Consider the following 18,100-nt stretch of genomic DNA (forward strand, 5'->3'; position numbering starts at 1 on the left):
TTCCCATCTGTCTCGGTTCTGCCCTTCACCTCTGTCCTCTTACCCACACCTTTGGTTCTTTACTGCCCTCCACACCCAGTTGGCCGGTGGGACAATCCCACATTTTTAATACCAGGAATTAGTCCCAGACCTGCCAGTGTCCCTGGCAAGGAGCTGCTCAGTGACACCCTTCCATGGATCTGAAAGCCGTGCATGCACAGAAGACCGGCCACTTGCTTCGCCTCCTGCCGAGCTCAGGGGGGTGGTGGGCTGGGAGCGGGGGACCTGGGGTGTCCCCACAGAGCAGTGGCACTCGTGGGGGCAGCAGGCATGGGCACTGCACCCAGGAAAGAAAATGGTCAGGCGCTGAGGAACAGTGCTTATGCACAAGAAGCTGCTGCTGAAAGGACGATCGGGAGGGACGAGCTGTTCACCAGCCCTGTCCCTTGCAGTAGACGTTGTCCACTTGTCTCTAACCATGTTTCAGTTATAACAAGACAGTTATAACCACGTTTGGTTATAATTTTATCAATGAAAGAAAAAGGTCATGCCCTTAAAAGCAATTCTCTGCAGTGGGCTGTGTTTGGCTTCCAGAAAGATGCTCATGAACCCAGGTGTGCTGTTGTTTTCTCACCCAAATGAAGGAGAAGAGTAGTAAGAGAACATCTACCAGAAGGTGCACAGTAATGTTCAACAGTTGGCAGGTCTTCTCTGGAAGAATTAATCTGGCCATTTTTTTCCATAACCTTAGCAAATGCATCACGTCCCTTACTGACTATTCCCACATCACTCTCATCTATTTGCAAAGCTCACTCCTCCTATTTTTCTCAGATTCCCAGATACTTGGAGCAGGAGAAAACGCATGAGAAGTTAATGTGTGCCTGCTGAGCTGTCCCTGTTTCTTAAAACCTGGCAAAGACAGATGTGAAAGCCATATAGAGTACAGCAGACTCAGATGATCAGTTTGGGCACAAGCATGCTAGTTGTGTCACCATTGACCTAGAAATGCAATGTGAGTGTCACATGGGAGGGCAGTCAGATTGCTGAGAGAACCAGAACAGCAAGGGAAGAAAAACAGCAGCTCTGTCTTTTCCCACTTTGTTAAAAGCATGAATCTTAGTGTGTTTGCCAGCCCTTTCCCTTGCATTAGACACTATTTGCTTACCTCTAACCACCTTTTGTTTATAATAAAGCATAATGCTTCATCAATTTAAAAAAAATTTAACACCCCCTATCCAAGTGCCGTAGCTAAGCTGGCTTGCTTATGAATTCCCATTATCCAAATACATCTCTTGGCCACGCAAATCAGCATGATCTGTGCTAGCTGTCAGGAATGGAACGGTGCACTGCCTCCGTAGAAAAGATACAGGATCTAAAAAGTATTTCCCAAATTCTGGGAAAATTACAACCCTGATTTTCCTGTTTGGGTCGTAAAAGCACTCATTATAGCATATGCAGAACAAAACAATCCGAGACAGATACACATTACCTTTTAGCTTCTGTAACACTGATCACTTCCAATAAATAGTAGGAATACAAGCTTACAAGCCAAAAGGGAGATAAAGCCAAGATAGGATGCATGGGTAATCCAAGGAAACACAGAAGCTTATTGGATCTTTCTTTATTACTGTTATCATAAATCTACAGTCAATATCCCCTCCCTGCACCCAAGTATTTTCCAATGTCCTAAAAAACATGCCAGAACTTCTGTCACAGCCATCTCCCTTCCAGGGCAGAGACCTATACTGCTTTCCTGCACAGCACGTCCCCTTTGGGTGCATTTCTATATGCCAAAGGGTCAATTTGAGAGAGCATCTCAGTAAGCATCCCCAAGGCCTCGGCTAATGGCCTCTACACTACTTTTTTTCAGCGAGACCGAAGAGCTGTGTTATCAGCTCAGCACTATTCTTAATGCAAGTTCTGCTTGCTTGCCTTCTACGGTCTTCAATAAGGAAAGATCTAATGGTAATATTGGGCTACAGGCACCTGAGTGTGGAGGTGATACTTAAGGCCTAAACTTGGAACAAACTCCTCCTTTGCATCTGCACGAGTGAGTAGAACATACATGTTAAAAAAAAATGAGACACAGCAGCCTTAGCACTGGAACAGAAGCAGTGAAGCCATATGAAAATTCCTCAACTCATCCAAACTAAAAACTACCATTGCTGGGCTAAGGCTAAATTGCTTTAGGGACTTCATTGGGTATCCACAGCTTTTTTCAGCTAAGCCATCTTGTTTCACCACCATACCCGTGTCTGCAGTTTTAGGGATATGAGAAGCTTTTTGCCCTCTAGAATCTGTGTGTCATCTGTCAATGCCATATGCCTGAATGTAGATTTCAAAAAGAGAAAGCAATAGAGAGAACAAACATTTCTTTTTGGTATCCCATAATTTTTCCTAAGAATACTTAGGAGAAAAATGTGGCTTTCAAGGATAACTGAACCATTAAGATTCAAAGACTATGGATATGAAAGTACCGACTATAACATTTGTGCCACAATATGGTACCAAAGAAGATCTTACTATATATGATATATTGAATACAACTTCATTTGCAGAAATGTTGGAACAGAACTATATAGTGATCAGGAACCTCTAAGCATGTCATAAAGGAGCCATTCTCAGAGAAATAATCAGGAAGATTTTAGCCTGATATCATAATATTTTGAAGGAAAGTTGTACAAACAAAAACAGACAAAAACCCACCAAAACCTCAGACTGGCTAAATCCTTTGTTCCCCAAAGCCCTTTAGAGTACAGAAACACTGCATGTACAGCCACTCTCCCCAATCAATTAAACATCAGCTATTACAAAAAAGTAGAATTTACACTGAAATTGTGTTGAACATGGAGTATCTAAATGTAACGAACCACAGAAATTCCTTAATACAGCCACGAGACAGCATGAAAATGCACAAAAATTTAAAATGCAGCATTTAAGAAATTAAACTCAGAACACAATCACTTCCTAATTGCAATAACTTCCATTTGATCTTGATACACTCTAAATTAACAGCTTCACTATGTCAATCAAACACCTCAACACTATTTTCATGATTAGTTGATCTGTGGGAGAAATTTATTCCTTCATATACTTTGACAGGCCAGCAGTAAACATGCAAGCGAAATTATGTACTGTGAACCCTGAACAACGAAATTCAACTCCCTTAAGATTTTTCACACACTACGTCCAAAACAATTAACAGCAGAACAATATTCTGTTCAGACAGAGTCTTCTGAGGAAAAGGTCATCTGAAATGACTTCAGCTAGATGAATGAAGCTGCTCAAGTATGTAATTTGTAATAAAAATTCGATAGGTGATAAAATATGTAGGTGAATTTTTTTCTTCAAATTCATACTTAGCGTCAATTTATGCTAAATGACATTTCAGATAAGTTTTTCACTTTTTAAATACAACATAAATATATCATAAATATAAACTCCCTCATTAGAGAAAACTTATGGTTGTCCTTCAACACATGTGGGGATTTTAAAACACCATTGGATAAACAGGAGGTAAATTATTTTTCTCTTCTACGTAACATCAGTTTCTGATCTGATCATAAAACCTGATTTAATTTATAAATAACATTAAAACAGGCCTTGACCATAAAAGTGCAATAAGTCTATTTCATCATGTCAGTAACTGCATCTCCTCCTTATCCTTTTTTGTTTTAGAAACTATGAACAAATTTCTTGCTTGGGACTTCTTCCCTTTATAAGATCTTACCAGGGTTCGGCTGGTGAGTATGCAGCATAAGATGAGTGAAAAAAGAAACCTAACAGCAAAGAAAACCCTCCTCCCACGTAACGGAGGAAGCAATTTTCGATCTAGCTGGGACAAGTTTCCAAAGTGGCTTGCTGCAGCTACAAATCCAGCTTAATTCTCTCCAGCAAAGTTCATTCTCTTGCAAGCTTAGACATGCTTAGACATGCTGTCTTCCCAGCAGCCATTAAGTCACTGAAACCTGCCCACAAGTTACTTTGTGATTGTGTATACAGAAAAGAAATAAGCTAATCATGAGGCTCTCAGCAAAAATGCAGTGCGCTCCCGTTTTCTTTCACAGAAGCAATTAATGAAGTTCTGGATCCCCATTCTTAGGAGGTGAGCTGTTATTTCCAAGTTATGTATATAACACACATAATAACATCTGCAGGGCTCTTGTATGCACATGCATACACCTGTACATATACAAACACACCCTTCTTACACAATGATGAAATTCATATAATAAATTATGTAACCATAGCACAAACCCCACCTAATGCCTCCAATGGCTCCATCTACACTATTCACTTTACCTGCCCCCAAATCCTGCTGTGTCCAGCCTTCTCACACCACAGCCCTGTTAGCCTCTGTTTAATTATTATTTCGCAGCCTATCAACCTTTTGCCTCACGAATGCATCTTCTCTCTTTCGAATTTGTCCAGACTGAAAATCTCAAGTTCTCGAAAGAAGACTTTGAAGTCCCATGGATGTTAAGAGCCCACCAGGTCTAGGACGCATAGGCTAGAAAAGTAAAAGGACTGGAATTTTGCAAAATCCCAGGTTTAGACATTTGATTCCAATAATGGGGAATTCAAACCTAACATTATATCCTCTTCCAGGATATTTCCAATCTTTAAAAGATTTTAATATAGAATTCATTATTCTTTCTCACGAGGCACCCATGATACTAAGGAATCATAACTCCTATACATTGGGAAATCAATAAAATTTGTCTCAGTATTACTATAACAAAATAGAATTCTTATTTTGAAACACGCATGATACATGCAAGAGAGAGGAGATTTCACTTAGCTATTGTGTAAAAACATTCTTGACATCAGAGATGAGTGAAATTGTTTTGTCCTTCAAGTTAGGTGGGTGACACAGCTGTCATATCAGGCCACCTTCTAAACTGAGATACACCAAAAGATGATGATTCTCACTTTTATCATATGCCATCACATAGGCAAATGTAGAACACATAAATCAAGCAGCTCTATGGAAGCAAAACAGCAATCATGGTCAACAACTGTTTCGTGGGGGGTGATGTTCAATACTTACAAAAATGTAGATGTATTACTGCTGGAGGTACTGAAAACAGAGCAATGTAGGTGGCCTGTAACACATCTCTCCAGCTTCAGTGGAGGCCTCTTCTGAGGACTGAGAGCTGATGCATCCTACCATGGGTAGGCATTAAAGATAAATATAACTACAGCAGCTCATTCACATTTCAAACTGGACCTCCAGCAGAGAAAAGCCTGCCTACTGATTCAATAGTGACATGCACTCGCCAACCCAGTTTCCTCCTGAAATACAACAAGGCTTTTTATCTTTTTTTTTTTTTAATTATTTTTAAATCAAACAACCATGTGTTGCATTACAGGTTATAAGGGCCTAAAGTGTCTACTTACATAGTTATAAAATGATATAGGGCTTAAGCCAACTAAGCAACTAAAATTCTTATGCTTGCTTTCTTCTAACTCTTCTTAGGTTAAGTATTTTAATACCTCCCATATGTTAGATAAACACTAATGAATCTTATTTGCACGTATACACTGAGACTCATTATTCATATTAGCTAAGTTAATATGTCACATCTGGCAAAGACTGCACTCTTGTTCAAATCAAACAGCAGCTGCTAAATATCAAAAACTAAATTTGAATTCTGAGATTTTATGGGAAATGTGGTCTGCTTTAATTTTAATCCCATCAAGGAAAAGTTTTTTGCATATTATATGTGGATTAACTTTGGTACGTATTTATATGCAGAAATGCTAGCTCATGAAAATACTGCAAAACAGGCCCATTATATTTCCAGTTATGTCCATTTTAAGGATTTAATTTAATATAAAAAAACATGTTCCACATTCAAAAATGTCTTCAGTTTAATGTTTTTGATAGACTAAAAAATGGTTTAGGAAAAAATTAAATCTTTTCCAAAGCACAAAACTTCTAGCATGTGATTTTCATTTAGTATGAAAATCAAAGCTTTGCAAAACCCCATATTTAAGTACATCCACATGTCTGTTATTCATTTCTATAAGAAGGCCATTGCTTGTCTATGCTAACATTATTCTCCCTAATGCTAACACTCTGATCTGGGCTGTTGTAGAAACTGGTTTAAGCAGTTGAGATTCTACATTTCACATCAAGTGATCAAACTGCTAAAAATATTTTGATGGTTATGCACCTCAGAACTTCACACAGGGACTAGTCTGTTGCCGTTACCATAATGACTGTACTTTATTCAGGCCAACATACTCTGTTCCAAACTGTTGTTCCTACTCAAACTTTGGGCTCCTACTGTATGTTCTGAAACAAATATGCAATTGTAATGCTAACCCCATTTCTTTACAAGATGCTTCTCCTACAGAAGTGAAAACCAAGGGATTAGATACACAGCAGGTGTCTGCTCTGCCAAAGAAGCCTATAAAGCTACAGCTCTCTGCACTATCCCTTGTTCAAGAAAAACTTCAATGCCCAACAAACACACTAATGACACAGCTCCCTAAAAACCTTTATAATTCACTCACTGGCCTACTGGATGTACAAGACCTGAAAAACTAAAGAAACAGAGAGTGTCTGGGAAAGCCAGACAGAAGAACAAAGCTGAAAGGGAAATAATGCCTCTGTAGAAGTCCATGGCAAGAAACACATTCCACGTGAGGCAGTGCCCATACAGGGCCCGTGTCTTACTCCTTGCTCTGGCGTAGACTTTCAGGTAACCATGGCAAACCACTTCATCTCACTATTTTTCCTGGATTAATAGCAAGGAAGAATGAACAGCAAGAGCCTGCAACCAACAGCGCAACAAAACAAGCTTTGCATGCCACCGATAAGTTTTCAGAGGTTTAAATAGGAATTTTAAGCAACAACTTGAACTTTGCGCTCACCCAAATTAGGCCAAGTGTTTGAAAGAACCTGATGACCCTATTGCCTGTGCTAGCAGATGACCAACTGAAGGAGCTGGGGCCCCCTTCAGTCTCACACCCTGTATCTGCTGTTTGAATTGTAAAGGCCTTACACAGTCAACTCACATCATCGAAAACAACGTAAGGTTGCTATGTAGGAAGTAGCATAACAATGATGAATAATGATGTGCATACCAGTGTGGCTTCAGGAAGAATGCAATGGTGGCACTGAGGCAACCCTGTTACAGAACCTCAGTGGAGGGACACGTACATTGCCATCCACAAAACTGAATATTAGCCAGCAAGTATTATCAATGTAATCTTTGAGAAAATGGCTAAGGCTGCCCTGCAGTGATGCATGGAGCCAGCCTGGGTGTGCCATGCTGCAGCCCAGGTAAATCACCTGCCGGTGACAGTGTCAAAACTATGAGCCTGAGGGTCAGTCCCAAGCACAGCATTACACAGAAGTTTATCACTGGACTATCACTGAACTTTCCAGGAAATTCAAACTACTCAAAGAGCATTCATAAACGCAGTCACTCAACTGTTGTATTAATTATTCACTAGGAATTAATGTCTCAGCTCTACTCCTTAATGTCCCAGAACATGCTATTCAATACTAGAGTAACTCCTACGGTAGAAGACTGTAAACACAACAGTATTCTGCAGAAGATCACACATTCATGACCTCTTTCTTTCACATGGCCAGTGATCTGTTTCTTACGGCACAACTTTTTTAAAAATATAATCTGAAACCACTCAAAAGAGCACTAAACAAGGCTTTTAAAACATTGTAATCACCTTGTGCCTCACAACATTACAAGATAAAAAGGTATAGAAAACATCAGTGCCAGTTATTTGCAGTATTCCTAAACACCATGGAGGAAATAACAGCATCATCTTAATCCTCAGTCAAACCTCTCCTCTTTCAATAAAATCATTCCGTATCTAATGATATCACCACTGCTGTTGATGTAGATTGATATTAGTCAATGTATGATCTTGGCTCAATTATTAGATATTTGGATCACCTGTTGCAGCAGTGGAAATTAATGAAGCTCTAAACTGTTCTCTGAAGAAGGTTCTGGGTGAAGGAAGACTTGCATCACCTCAATGATATAAAGCTGCTATAAAAGCTGCAGTTCTATGTAAGTCCTAAATATGAAGTGGTGGGAACTTAACTAAACTTACAGCTTTTGAAAAACAGCTATGGATACGTACCCAGTGACTACATATCTTGAAGTAATAGAAACAACTTTTCACCAAAAGTAAAAAACAAACACACTTGCACTCCAAACACCACCATCTATAAGCTCAACACTGACAGTGGGTTTTTCTTTCCCAAGATCAAGCTCCAGGAATTTTCCATCCATTAATCAGTACAAATTATGTCTGTCTACACATTTGCTAGTATCTCTCTCATATTCATAACATGAAAAGTTGCAAACAAAAAGTGTACAAAAATAATTATGCATTAGTTCTTACAAAACGCCTCTGACCACAGTGGTATCACCCATTCCTGTAAGTGATGAATTCTTGCATAAAAAGTGTAGCTAGCTAATTTACTCAGAATCACACAGAAAAGTCTATGGCAAGAACAGCAATTGAAGCTAAAAATGCTGACAGGCTTAGCCAGGACTCTATCCTTGGATTCAGAAAAAACATGGTGATCAAAATGAAATTCAGATAATAAAAGGAGTATCAGATGTTTGAGTTCAGAAGAAAATAAAAAGCAATCCCATTTGCAATTTCTATCAGGCCTGCTAAACATTTATATATTATTCCAACACATCAACCGTTCTTGTTATGTCACTGTTACAATCCTGCACTCACTAAAATTCATAACATTCTGCTCACTCACAGCAATTTGACAGAAAAACAAATGAGAACAGAAAATTGAAGCTTTCCCATGCTGCTGAGTGCAACAATCATGAAATAAAAACCTGAATCCTAACTTTGAATCTCTTTTTACCCATAGAAAATACTCCCTAGTATTTTTACCTACATATATTATAATTATTATTTTTCTAGCATTATGCTTACATTAAAGTTAGCTTGCCCGTTTGAATTCAGAAAACAAACAGTGAATGACAATTGTGATAGCAAAATATTAGTGAACTACTATTGACTTTCAAAGAGTATTAGGAAAAATTAATTGGCAGATGTTTTACATAGCATAATTAACAGTTCATTTCAGTGATCTGTAACAAGATTAAGATAATTATGCTTAGAAAGAGAAATGTAATAATGATAAATTACTAGTTTTCATATTACGGTCAATCTCCTACATTCCAAATAATCACCATGTTTAGAAATAGGTGCATCTGTTCCATGTTGTCATCAGCTATACAAATGGTACAAACTCGAGGCTGGATGAAAGAAACTTTCAACTAAGATACAGGAGATTTCCTTGCTTCGGGAGCAAACGGAGCGCCTGTTCTGTTCATCAGTGAAACAGAAGGTTAAAACAGCAGCACTGTTTTCACCAGGGCACAGTTACTGGATAGAAGCTGAAGTTGCATTAGCAATCTGCATTTCTTATGGATAACTGGAGAGCAAAGCTCAAATTCTGCGAGCTTAGCAAATTATAAAAGCTACTCATACAGAAGTTAAAGAAAGAGAATATTCAAATCTGTATTCCGTGATGGTGTGCAAAATATGAAGTAATATGCGTTCTTATATGGGTAGTGAGAAATAACTTTCTTAAGGATTTCAGGCCACAAATAAATTAAGCAAAAAATAATTTTCAACTTTTCTTTTATTACATCTATGAAGACTCTACCTACGGCATCCAAGTGCCACAATATTAGTAAGTACTAATAAGTTACATTTCAAAGTAACTTTTACATGAATGTAACCCCCAAGCGTTAATAATGGGTTGATAAATGAGGCTTTATATTTTGGGGTCTATATATAAGTGTTAATTCAGGCCTTCCACTTTCAAGGTGTTTTTTTTCTTTTTCAATTTCAAAGCTGCATTTTTCTTCTACTTCCTCACAAAGACATAACTAAAAAAAAAACTCGCAACCATTTTGCCTTTAAATTAAAAACAGACTTGTATTTCACCTCTCTCTCATTCCTATAGCTTCACTGCTTTCACCACGATTTTTGTTGGGTTTTTTTTGCTTTGTTTTGTACTATCAAGTCCTTGACACTTGGAGACTAAAACCTCACAAACTAACAGCACAAAGATCAGAGCAGGCACAGAAACAGAAATTGCAAGATTAGAAATCTCAAAGACCTGAAAAGTAGACATAGGAGGCATTAGTAGGGATTGACGCAGAAGCAAGGAGAATACAAGAATGAAAAATACTTCCAAAAATAATTAAAAAAAAAGAAGTGCGTGACTGTATTATTAATGTGCAGCTGAGGAAAATTAGTTCTGTAGAACTGGAGTATCCCACTTATCCCAAGCAAAGTAGATTGGAAGAAGGGAGGTAAGCGCAAAAGCATTGTGCATTATAAATACTCACTGACACCTTTCACATTCAGTCCATTTTTTATTCTCACCCTGGCGTAGGCAAATTTAAAGAGACCCACTGTTCCTACTATTGATCACTGTTGCTCTGAGCCTTCAAATAAATAAAAAATAAAATCCCACGGTATAACGAATGAAAAACCAAGACATTATGCAAAAAGACCATTTTTGTATTGACCTGCTTTCCAGCTTCATTCCGTCAATTACCAAGTATGTCTCCACATGTTTCCCAATTCACTTCTTTATTACCAAGGCTTGCTAGGGCTTTCTGGATTTTTTTTTCAGAAATTCCTAGCTACTCATACACTCCCTGTCGCTCTTGCATAGTCCCCTGGTTAACAAGCAATTTTTGGCTCACATCTACAGAGAACAAATGAGAGATCCTATTTTCTTTTGGTCTTTCCTTAAATGAAGCCAGGAAGTTGATCAGAAAAATCATAGAGAAAAGATTTCACCATGGAATTTGGTACAAAACATTAACTTTGCAACAGATGAGCAACTGCTTTATATAAACACACTACAGGCAACCTGCCTTATCTTAATGAGGTTTTGGGGCAGAATTTCAACTCCTAAAACCAGGTCACTTTTATAATTTACAATAATTATAAATTATAATTTAATTATCATATAATTATATCTTTTCAATTGTGTTTGATTACAGGCAGAAATACTGTCCTGGGCTTTGATCTTTGATCTCCTTACATATCAGCAGTATGTGGTAAGAAACTATGACGATAAAAACATACATGCATTAATCAGATGTACTAAGAAGATAGTGCGAGGCATGTCTGACACCATGATAACCCAAGACTTTGCAGAGACTTTATGCAGATTACTTTCACACTAGAAGGACATCAAAAGACAGAGGGATAAAGTGCATATTGTTGCATTCAACCCAAACGCCTGTTTTAGCAGTTACATTCCATTGGCCTGAAACATTAATAGTATCCACCAATGTACCCTAGACTATTTCACTGAGATGGCTCATACATCTCTTTACCTAGTCTTGATTTTCTTTTCATCCCAGACACTATCTCACTGTTGCTGATAAGGCATTCTGAATCATCTAGACAAGCTTTTTCTGTTTTTCAGCAGCCTAACTAATTTCAAATCCCAGCACAAATCCTCTTAATTTCTCCATAGTCTAATTTATTATTTAATTTTGAAATAGGTACCTTATTGAAGTATTTCTTGAAGTATTTTAACTAAGATACAGTACAACTTTACGGTAATATATTTTTGCTATATCCTCTGTTAGTATTTCATTAAAAAACCCTTTTATTTTAGAAACATTTTTTACATATATTAGTGTAATGTGTATTGACCCTGATCCTATTCCACTGACTAAAATGAGGTATATAAAAGGTATACAACCTCAATATACAGCCTCACTGACATATCACACACAAACTTGTTACAGCCTTCAGAGGGTTAAACTTGATACTACTTCCCTATAAATTCTTAAAAATAACTAAGAAACAGTGTTTTACTGTGAGGATACAATTGAAACTTAAATCCAAACTGCCTAATTTCTGTGTTTGTATCTCAGGTTTCAGTCATGTAATCATGATTTAAGCAATTAGGTACAACAAGTAACCCAAACTAACAGTCTACTCTTATCATTCCAACTTTAGGCCTTTGGCTGTGTATAAAAGATGTAATTTCAAATACCGTTTGAATGTACATAATAATTAAATTGTATATAATATTCAAATCGTATTTGAAATTACATTTAAAAACGCATTTAAAATGTAAAGCTAGAGAGAGCCATCTACAGTATATAATGTGAAAGGAGGATCTGTGAAACTTCGATGGAGAAGTGCCATATCAATTTAAAAACATTTGGGAGTCTTCCAGTATGGAAAAGACAAAGCTCTTACCGTTTCCTTTGGAATTTGTGACTGGCTTTGTTCTGCATTCTAAAGGAAGTAAAAAAAATAAATAAGAACACGACTACATACGACATATACTATCTATCAGCAGGGGGGTAAACAAAAAGCTCTAATTTTGATGTGAAGTGGTAATGGAAAAATGAAGGGTGTTCGTCACGCTCCCTGATTCTAATTTGTCTAAACAAGCACTAAATGAGAGGTGAACAAAAAGAACCACTGGCGATCTTAGGCCAGTGCACCTGACTTTATCTGGCTATGAGGGAGGTGGCTATCTGGCCAAGGAAGGATCACAGCTGCTTGCACCGTTTCCTGGCTGGTGGAACATCCTTGTTCAGGGATGTTCTCCCCTCGTCTTTCCCTTCTGCTTTGAAGGCTTCAAAGAATGACCTCAGCAGTCCAGATGAACCCTTCCAAATATTTTAAACAAGTACCTATTTTTTAAAACATCTATTCTCATTTTAACAAGGGATTCTCCTTTTGAGTGTGTTTGGATGAACCAGAACTACAGCACTGGATATCCCAGGACCAGAGGGTCCTATCAGTCCACTCAGATGAGCCCCTCCTATACCTTGAGTTCCTCACCTGTGTCTCAGGGCACATAAGGAAAACCTTTCTGCAACCCCCAACCAATTCTGGAAACGCACATAAGGAAATAATTGCTCTTCCAAGCCCACATCCACCCATATTAAAACCTCTCTGAGCACGCAGGAGCAACCTTGCTGCTGGCTGTCTGATCACTTTCTGGCTAACCAGCTATTTCTTTCCATTCAGCTGGGCCAAAATGAAATGCTAGGGTTTACTGACATGTTTTGCTTTGGGCTGTTTTGCAGGAGATTCAAATAATTAAGCACAAAAATGTGGCAGTCACGTAAGAACAAAAACATCTAGTTAGCTTTAACCTCCAGCTAACAACCAATAGGAAAATAAGATGGAACAAGCCAACTACCAGGAACATGTAAAGGACCTACAGGTACCAATGGACATATTAACTTGTAAGGTACAGGAGACTAACTCTGCCAGCCAGTCTCTGCTGATACTGAGAATTTAGCTCAAAAGCTAAATAGCCCAAGTCCATCCTTCAGTGGATTCTGATAGTCAGTAGCAGGCTCTAAGAAAATCCTTCATAGCAAGTTATGTTTGGTATTGTGAGGTAACTACAGTGTTACAGGAGCTCTACTTAACCAGAGTGATCCTCACTCCTTTCACAAAGTAAGGGGAGAGGGAGGGAAGATTTTACAGAGACAACCTGCCTCTCACACTGATGCAGACAAGCCCTAATATATTACCTATCTGGCATTAGGTTAACTCTGGAAGCAATAAAATGCCTGGTATTCTGGAGAAGCATAATCATTCTTGCAGATCTCACTGGTTGAAGTTCAGTCCTGCCAATTTGGTTTTATTCCTTGCATCCATGTTTCACTCACTTTTACCATGATCTGTATAGAAGCTGCTGCACTGGATAATGGTTCTCCATCATACACACGACCCCTAAACTGACAACACAAACTACAGAGATCCCATACTAACCTATACAGGCTCAGCTTAACACTCCCGTAAGTTTTAGATAAAGCAAACATTTTCGTAGGTCCCTTCCAGTAAACAATGGCAACATACATCAAAGACATCAAACTCTTGACCAAAGACATCAAACTCTTGATCACATCTCTCCTGAAAGTTTATCTTCATTTCACTTATAAAGAAACCCATGGATAAGCAACTTTTGAAAAGTCATTCAAATGAGGCATAACCCAAAACATAAAATCTAAACACCTCTTTTATTGGGATTACTATCTGTACCAATGTTGGCAAATATAAAATGGCTTTAATACTGAGTGCTGCTCAGCAAGCAACAGCAAGTCCTGCACTTTATGAGATGGATAAAATCAAATAACATGATTTTATGCATACCATTTCCGAGACACATCTAATTCGGCTAATATTTTAAGCATACAAATGTAGAAAATACGATAGAAATAGGGGAAGGATGCAAAGACAAATTGTTCCTAAGTGGCCAAAGAACATTTGCATGTGAAAAAGGTGAACTGACATGATTTCAGATCATTTCCCTCCCTCCTTCAATATTAATTTTCTTTTCCTTTTGCATATAAAGCTAGTAAAAGACAATGAAAGGAACTAGTCAGAAAGACTTTTTTTTTCCTTTTAAGATTATTTCTTACCAGAGAAGAAAGAACAGCCCTTGTGATGGGTTTTATTTCAACACCTTCCCCAGCAACTCGTCTCACGCTCTTTGACAGCTGTCAGCAGAGCTCACCTAACATATCTTCATGTCAAAATGCAAGCAAACAAATCCTTATGCAACAGAGGATCATCACACAAATGTACTGTCAGATCCTCATAATATCATTTGTCCAACTGGAGCTACAGAAAAGTACCAGTTCAGATCTGATCTCTGACTACGTAGTGCAGAGCCCACCTACTACCTGACGCAGCCACGATGAGAACTGGCTTCCCTATGCTGATGCCTGCCAAAATAGCTGAGAGAGTATCGCCTCAGCAGCAGCAGGGAGGCTACTGGGGTTGAATTCATTTAAAGGGTCTGATTTTTTGGTATTCTTAAAACTAAATCAAGTATTACTATGGTTAAATCTCTTCCATGCTCACATCATATCTTTGTTTACAATTATTTAAACAAAATACCGTGTGAAATTATGCATTATAACTTCCTCATTTTAATACAGAAATAATATACACAAAATTAAGGTATTTTCTTACTTCTAAGTTTATTTAAAAAACTTAAAAAGCATTTTCATTCATCTTTATGTAAGATAGCAATACTACGAAAATTACATCATAGGAACTTATAAACACGTTGCTTTCACAGTTCCAGCAATAAGGTAGGGCATAATATGATTTCAAATTGTTGATTTCTCTTCATTTTACAACAACTTTCAATTCAGTACCTGAAGTCATGTTCCAAGAATATTAAGGTAAAAGTGTGGTTCATTTGCAACCTTCCCTGCCACTTTGACTTCCTACGTTTAATTGCAGTTTTGAAAAGTAAAAGGCTAATGTTAAATGTCTTGAAGCGGCCAAACAAAAATTCATTCTCCTTGCATTCAAAACAACACATACCCAACAGAAAATGGAAGCAATCTATTCATCATTAAAAAGTCACTCATATTTGTCTTCTTATGATAATGCAGCCAAATAAGTTATTTTTAGAGCTATATATAGCTATGATAATACAAATAATAAATAACTCCAGCAGTTTAACTTAATACAGAAGGAAGTAAGACTGCTACATTCACAGTCTATCTTTTCATAACAGAAATTATCTTGTATAATTATCAGTGAAATATCTGTATACACTATGCAAGTGGAGCAGGTACAGTATTAAACATAATTTTATTTCCATTTCATGTAAATTCCTCAGAAACATTTTTTAATTACCCTGCTAAATTAATAACTGCAGGGTTTCCATTCCACAGAAATTGCATTTATATTCAAAAAAGGCTACTATTTCTTATATATTCCACTTTTTGATAGAAAGGTATTTACATATCCTGTTTTGGCATATTATATGCTCGAAAATATTTCAGTGAGCAGGTAGTGGGACAAATGGCAGGCTTTCAAACACAGATTTGTCCATATGAAAGATACGAAATAATCTACTTGTCTGCATGCATGCAAATAAAGTCCATCCAATAGCTTCTTCTATAATAAACATTTTCACTCAAAGTAAAGCTCTCACTTATACATTATTAACAAATATTTAATCCAATAGCAGATCTTGAAGAAAAAAATACATTCATGTAAAATGTTCTGAAATAAAGCAAAATAGCTGGGGTGTTTTCCCCTTATATTCAGTGCTGGCCACGCATGTTTACTAGCAGGTGACAAGATCAAATAATTTGCTCATACTCATCTAAATCTCTTAGCTGCTCTCTATTTTACGCACCAGTTCCCTTGGATGGAATGCTTCTTCCTGTCGAAAAATCAGAAGGCCGACGGTCCCCCCCATCTTGGTGCTTCGCAGCAAGGACACAACCTCTTCTTGAGTTTTTCCTGTTAAATCAACTCCATTTACCTGTGACAAAGGAAATAGTAGAAATTGATAAGACTCCAGAACAGGAAAAACAGTAGAAATTCATACCGAAAAGTCATGTGAATCGTATGCGACAGTATTAAAAATCCCTCAGTGAAACAATCTGCCTTTTGGTTCAGTATAGCTTCCATTTAACAGAACTAATTAAACATGCATTCTTTATATATAAATACAAACAAGAAGCAAGACAGCATTATTTCCTTCCTCTTTAGCAGGAACACTGTTCTCCAGTATGCTCCAAAGCCAACTAATTCCATCTACCAATATTTTTTCACAAGAATTTCTGCATAAAAATCCTTTGGCAAAATCAATGTGTGATACAAAACTGATCCTGTTTCCATGTGCCTTGGTGTTATACATACCTTCCAAATATATTTTTGCACAACAAATTGTGCCAAAAGTAGAAAATAAATTTTCTTTCCAACCAAAGAACTTTGGAGCAGTTAGTCTTTATTTTGCCTTTGTTCAGCAGTCCAATCCCTTGGCCTCCACGTACCACTTACCAGGAGACAGGTATGGAATACATACAGGTAAATTTCCCACTCTGTGAGCTAACTTGAGTAAGGGAGAAGCCAGAGAAAGACAGGGTATTCTCAGGCTTGCCTGTTCAGAAACATTTTGGAAATGTAAGGCAGATCAGCTAATGGTGTTAAGCAAGTGAGCATGGTGCTCAGAAGAAGTCAGCACATGATCTTTTTCCTTTCCCTCGTAAGTGAGCACAGCTCACACAGCTGAGATGCTATAACTGTCATCTTAAATGCTTCTCAGTCCCCTTCTACCCAAGTCATCTGGGTTACCCTGAATTACAGTAATTACAGAGGGCTATCCCTCCAGGTACAATTCAAGCTGACTTTGCCAATTGTGCAGTAAAGTGAAGTTAGGGCACTGAGAGGCAGTTACAGTCTCAGCTGTACCTCCAGTGTCATTTGGCTTAGGGACAGTAATGAAGAGCTGTGGGTGGTAACATCTTATATCACTCCAGCTGGATTTGCAGGAAGATCTCTGCTGTGCGCCTATCTAAGAGAAATTTAATTCCCTTGAGGACATCCTCCCTTCAGGAGGGAAGTGGCCTTGATTCTCTATAGCACCACCCTCCTCTTATATTGTGCCTTTAAGTTAATTCACTAAACCTTTTCAGGGTTTTGTCTTCCATACTTGGCAACATCTTCAGTAATTTCTGGTCTGTCACTCCATGCTGATTTAATGCCTCTTATTAGGTAACAATTACTTTGCTTCAACTTATGCCTAAACAGCATTGTGAGACTATGGCACTAAAGGACATGTACACTCATGTCTTCATAGTATGTCAGGGTCCAGCTCTTAAAGCAGTTATGTTGGTTATGTAAGGAAAACACACAGCCCTTGATCTGTTACCTAAAAAAAAAAAACACACCACTCATCACTGCCCCCACCCCCCCTACCCCCTCCAGCCTCAGCCTCCCCCCCCCCAAAAAAAAAAAAACCAAAAGAAAAGAAAAGTAAAAAAGAGGAGGGAAACATCTTCCTATAACATAAACTACTAAGAGCTTTTGGAAGTGAACTAATGCATGGGCTCATGCCAAATCACAAACAACATGTAACACTTCATCACCTCAATTAATCGGTCTCCAGCTTTTAGTCTCCCATCTTGAATAGCTGCACCTCTTGGAAGGATGTTTTTCACATAAATTGGAGCAGAGCCACCAATCGGGACATCTCTTGAAGTAATGCTAAATCCCAAGCCTTCTGTACCTGCATAATAAATGCAGAATATTACTTGTTAAAAAGCACACTTTGTATTATATA

General features: G+C 37.9%; 1 protein-coding gene across 14 annotated transcripts in view; it reads right to left on the reverse strand.

The window, feature by feature from the left end:
* Window positions 1–18,100, reverse strand: part of PARD3 (par-3 family cell polarity regulator) — a 464,314-nt gene that overhangs the window by 183,092 nt on the left and 263,122 nt on the right. For 8 of the 14 annotated variants that reach the window (XM_064444944.1, XM_064444945.1, XM_064444943.1 and 5 more), the window contains 3 exons: window positions 17,907–18,046; window positions 16,169–16,297; window positions 12,238–12,276 (listed from right to left, as the gene is read on the reverse strand). In XM_064444944.1, the coding sequence (XP_064301014.1) occupies window positions 12,238–12,276; window positions 16,169–16,297; window positions 17,907–18,046 (308 nt within the window). The remainder of the gene's footprint in view (window positions 1–12,237; window positions 12,277–16,168; window positions 16,298–17,906; window positions 18,047–18,100) is intronic. The other 6 variants (XM_064444947.1, XM_064444949.1, XM_064444952.1 and 3 more) reach the window with 1 other exon arrangement.

The sequence above is a fragment of the Phalacrocorax carbo genome, chromosome 2 (genome assembly GCF_963921805.1).
Source record: "Phalacrocorax carbo chromosome 2, bPhaCar2.1, whole genome shotgun sequence".
Taxonomy (NCBI): Eukaryota; Metazoa; Chordata; class Aves; order Suliformes; family Phalacrocoracidae; genus Phalacrocorax; species Phalacrocorax carbo.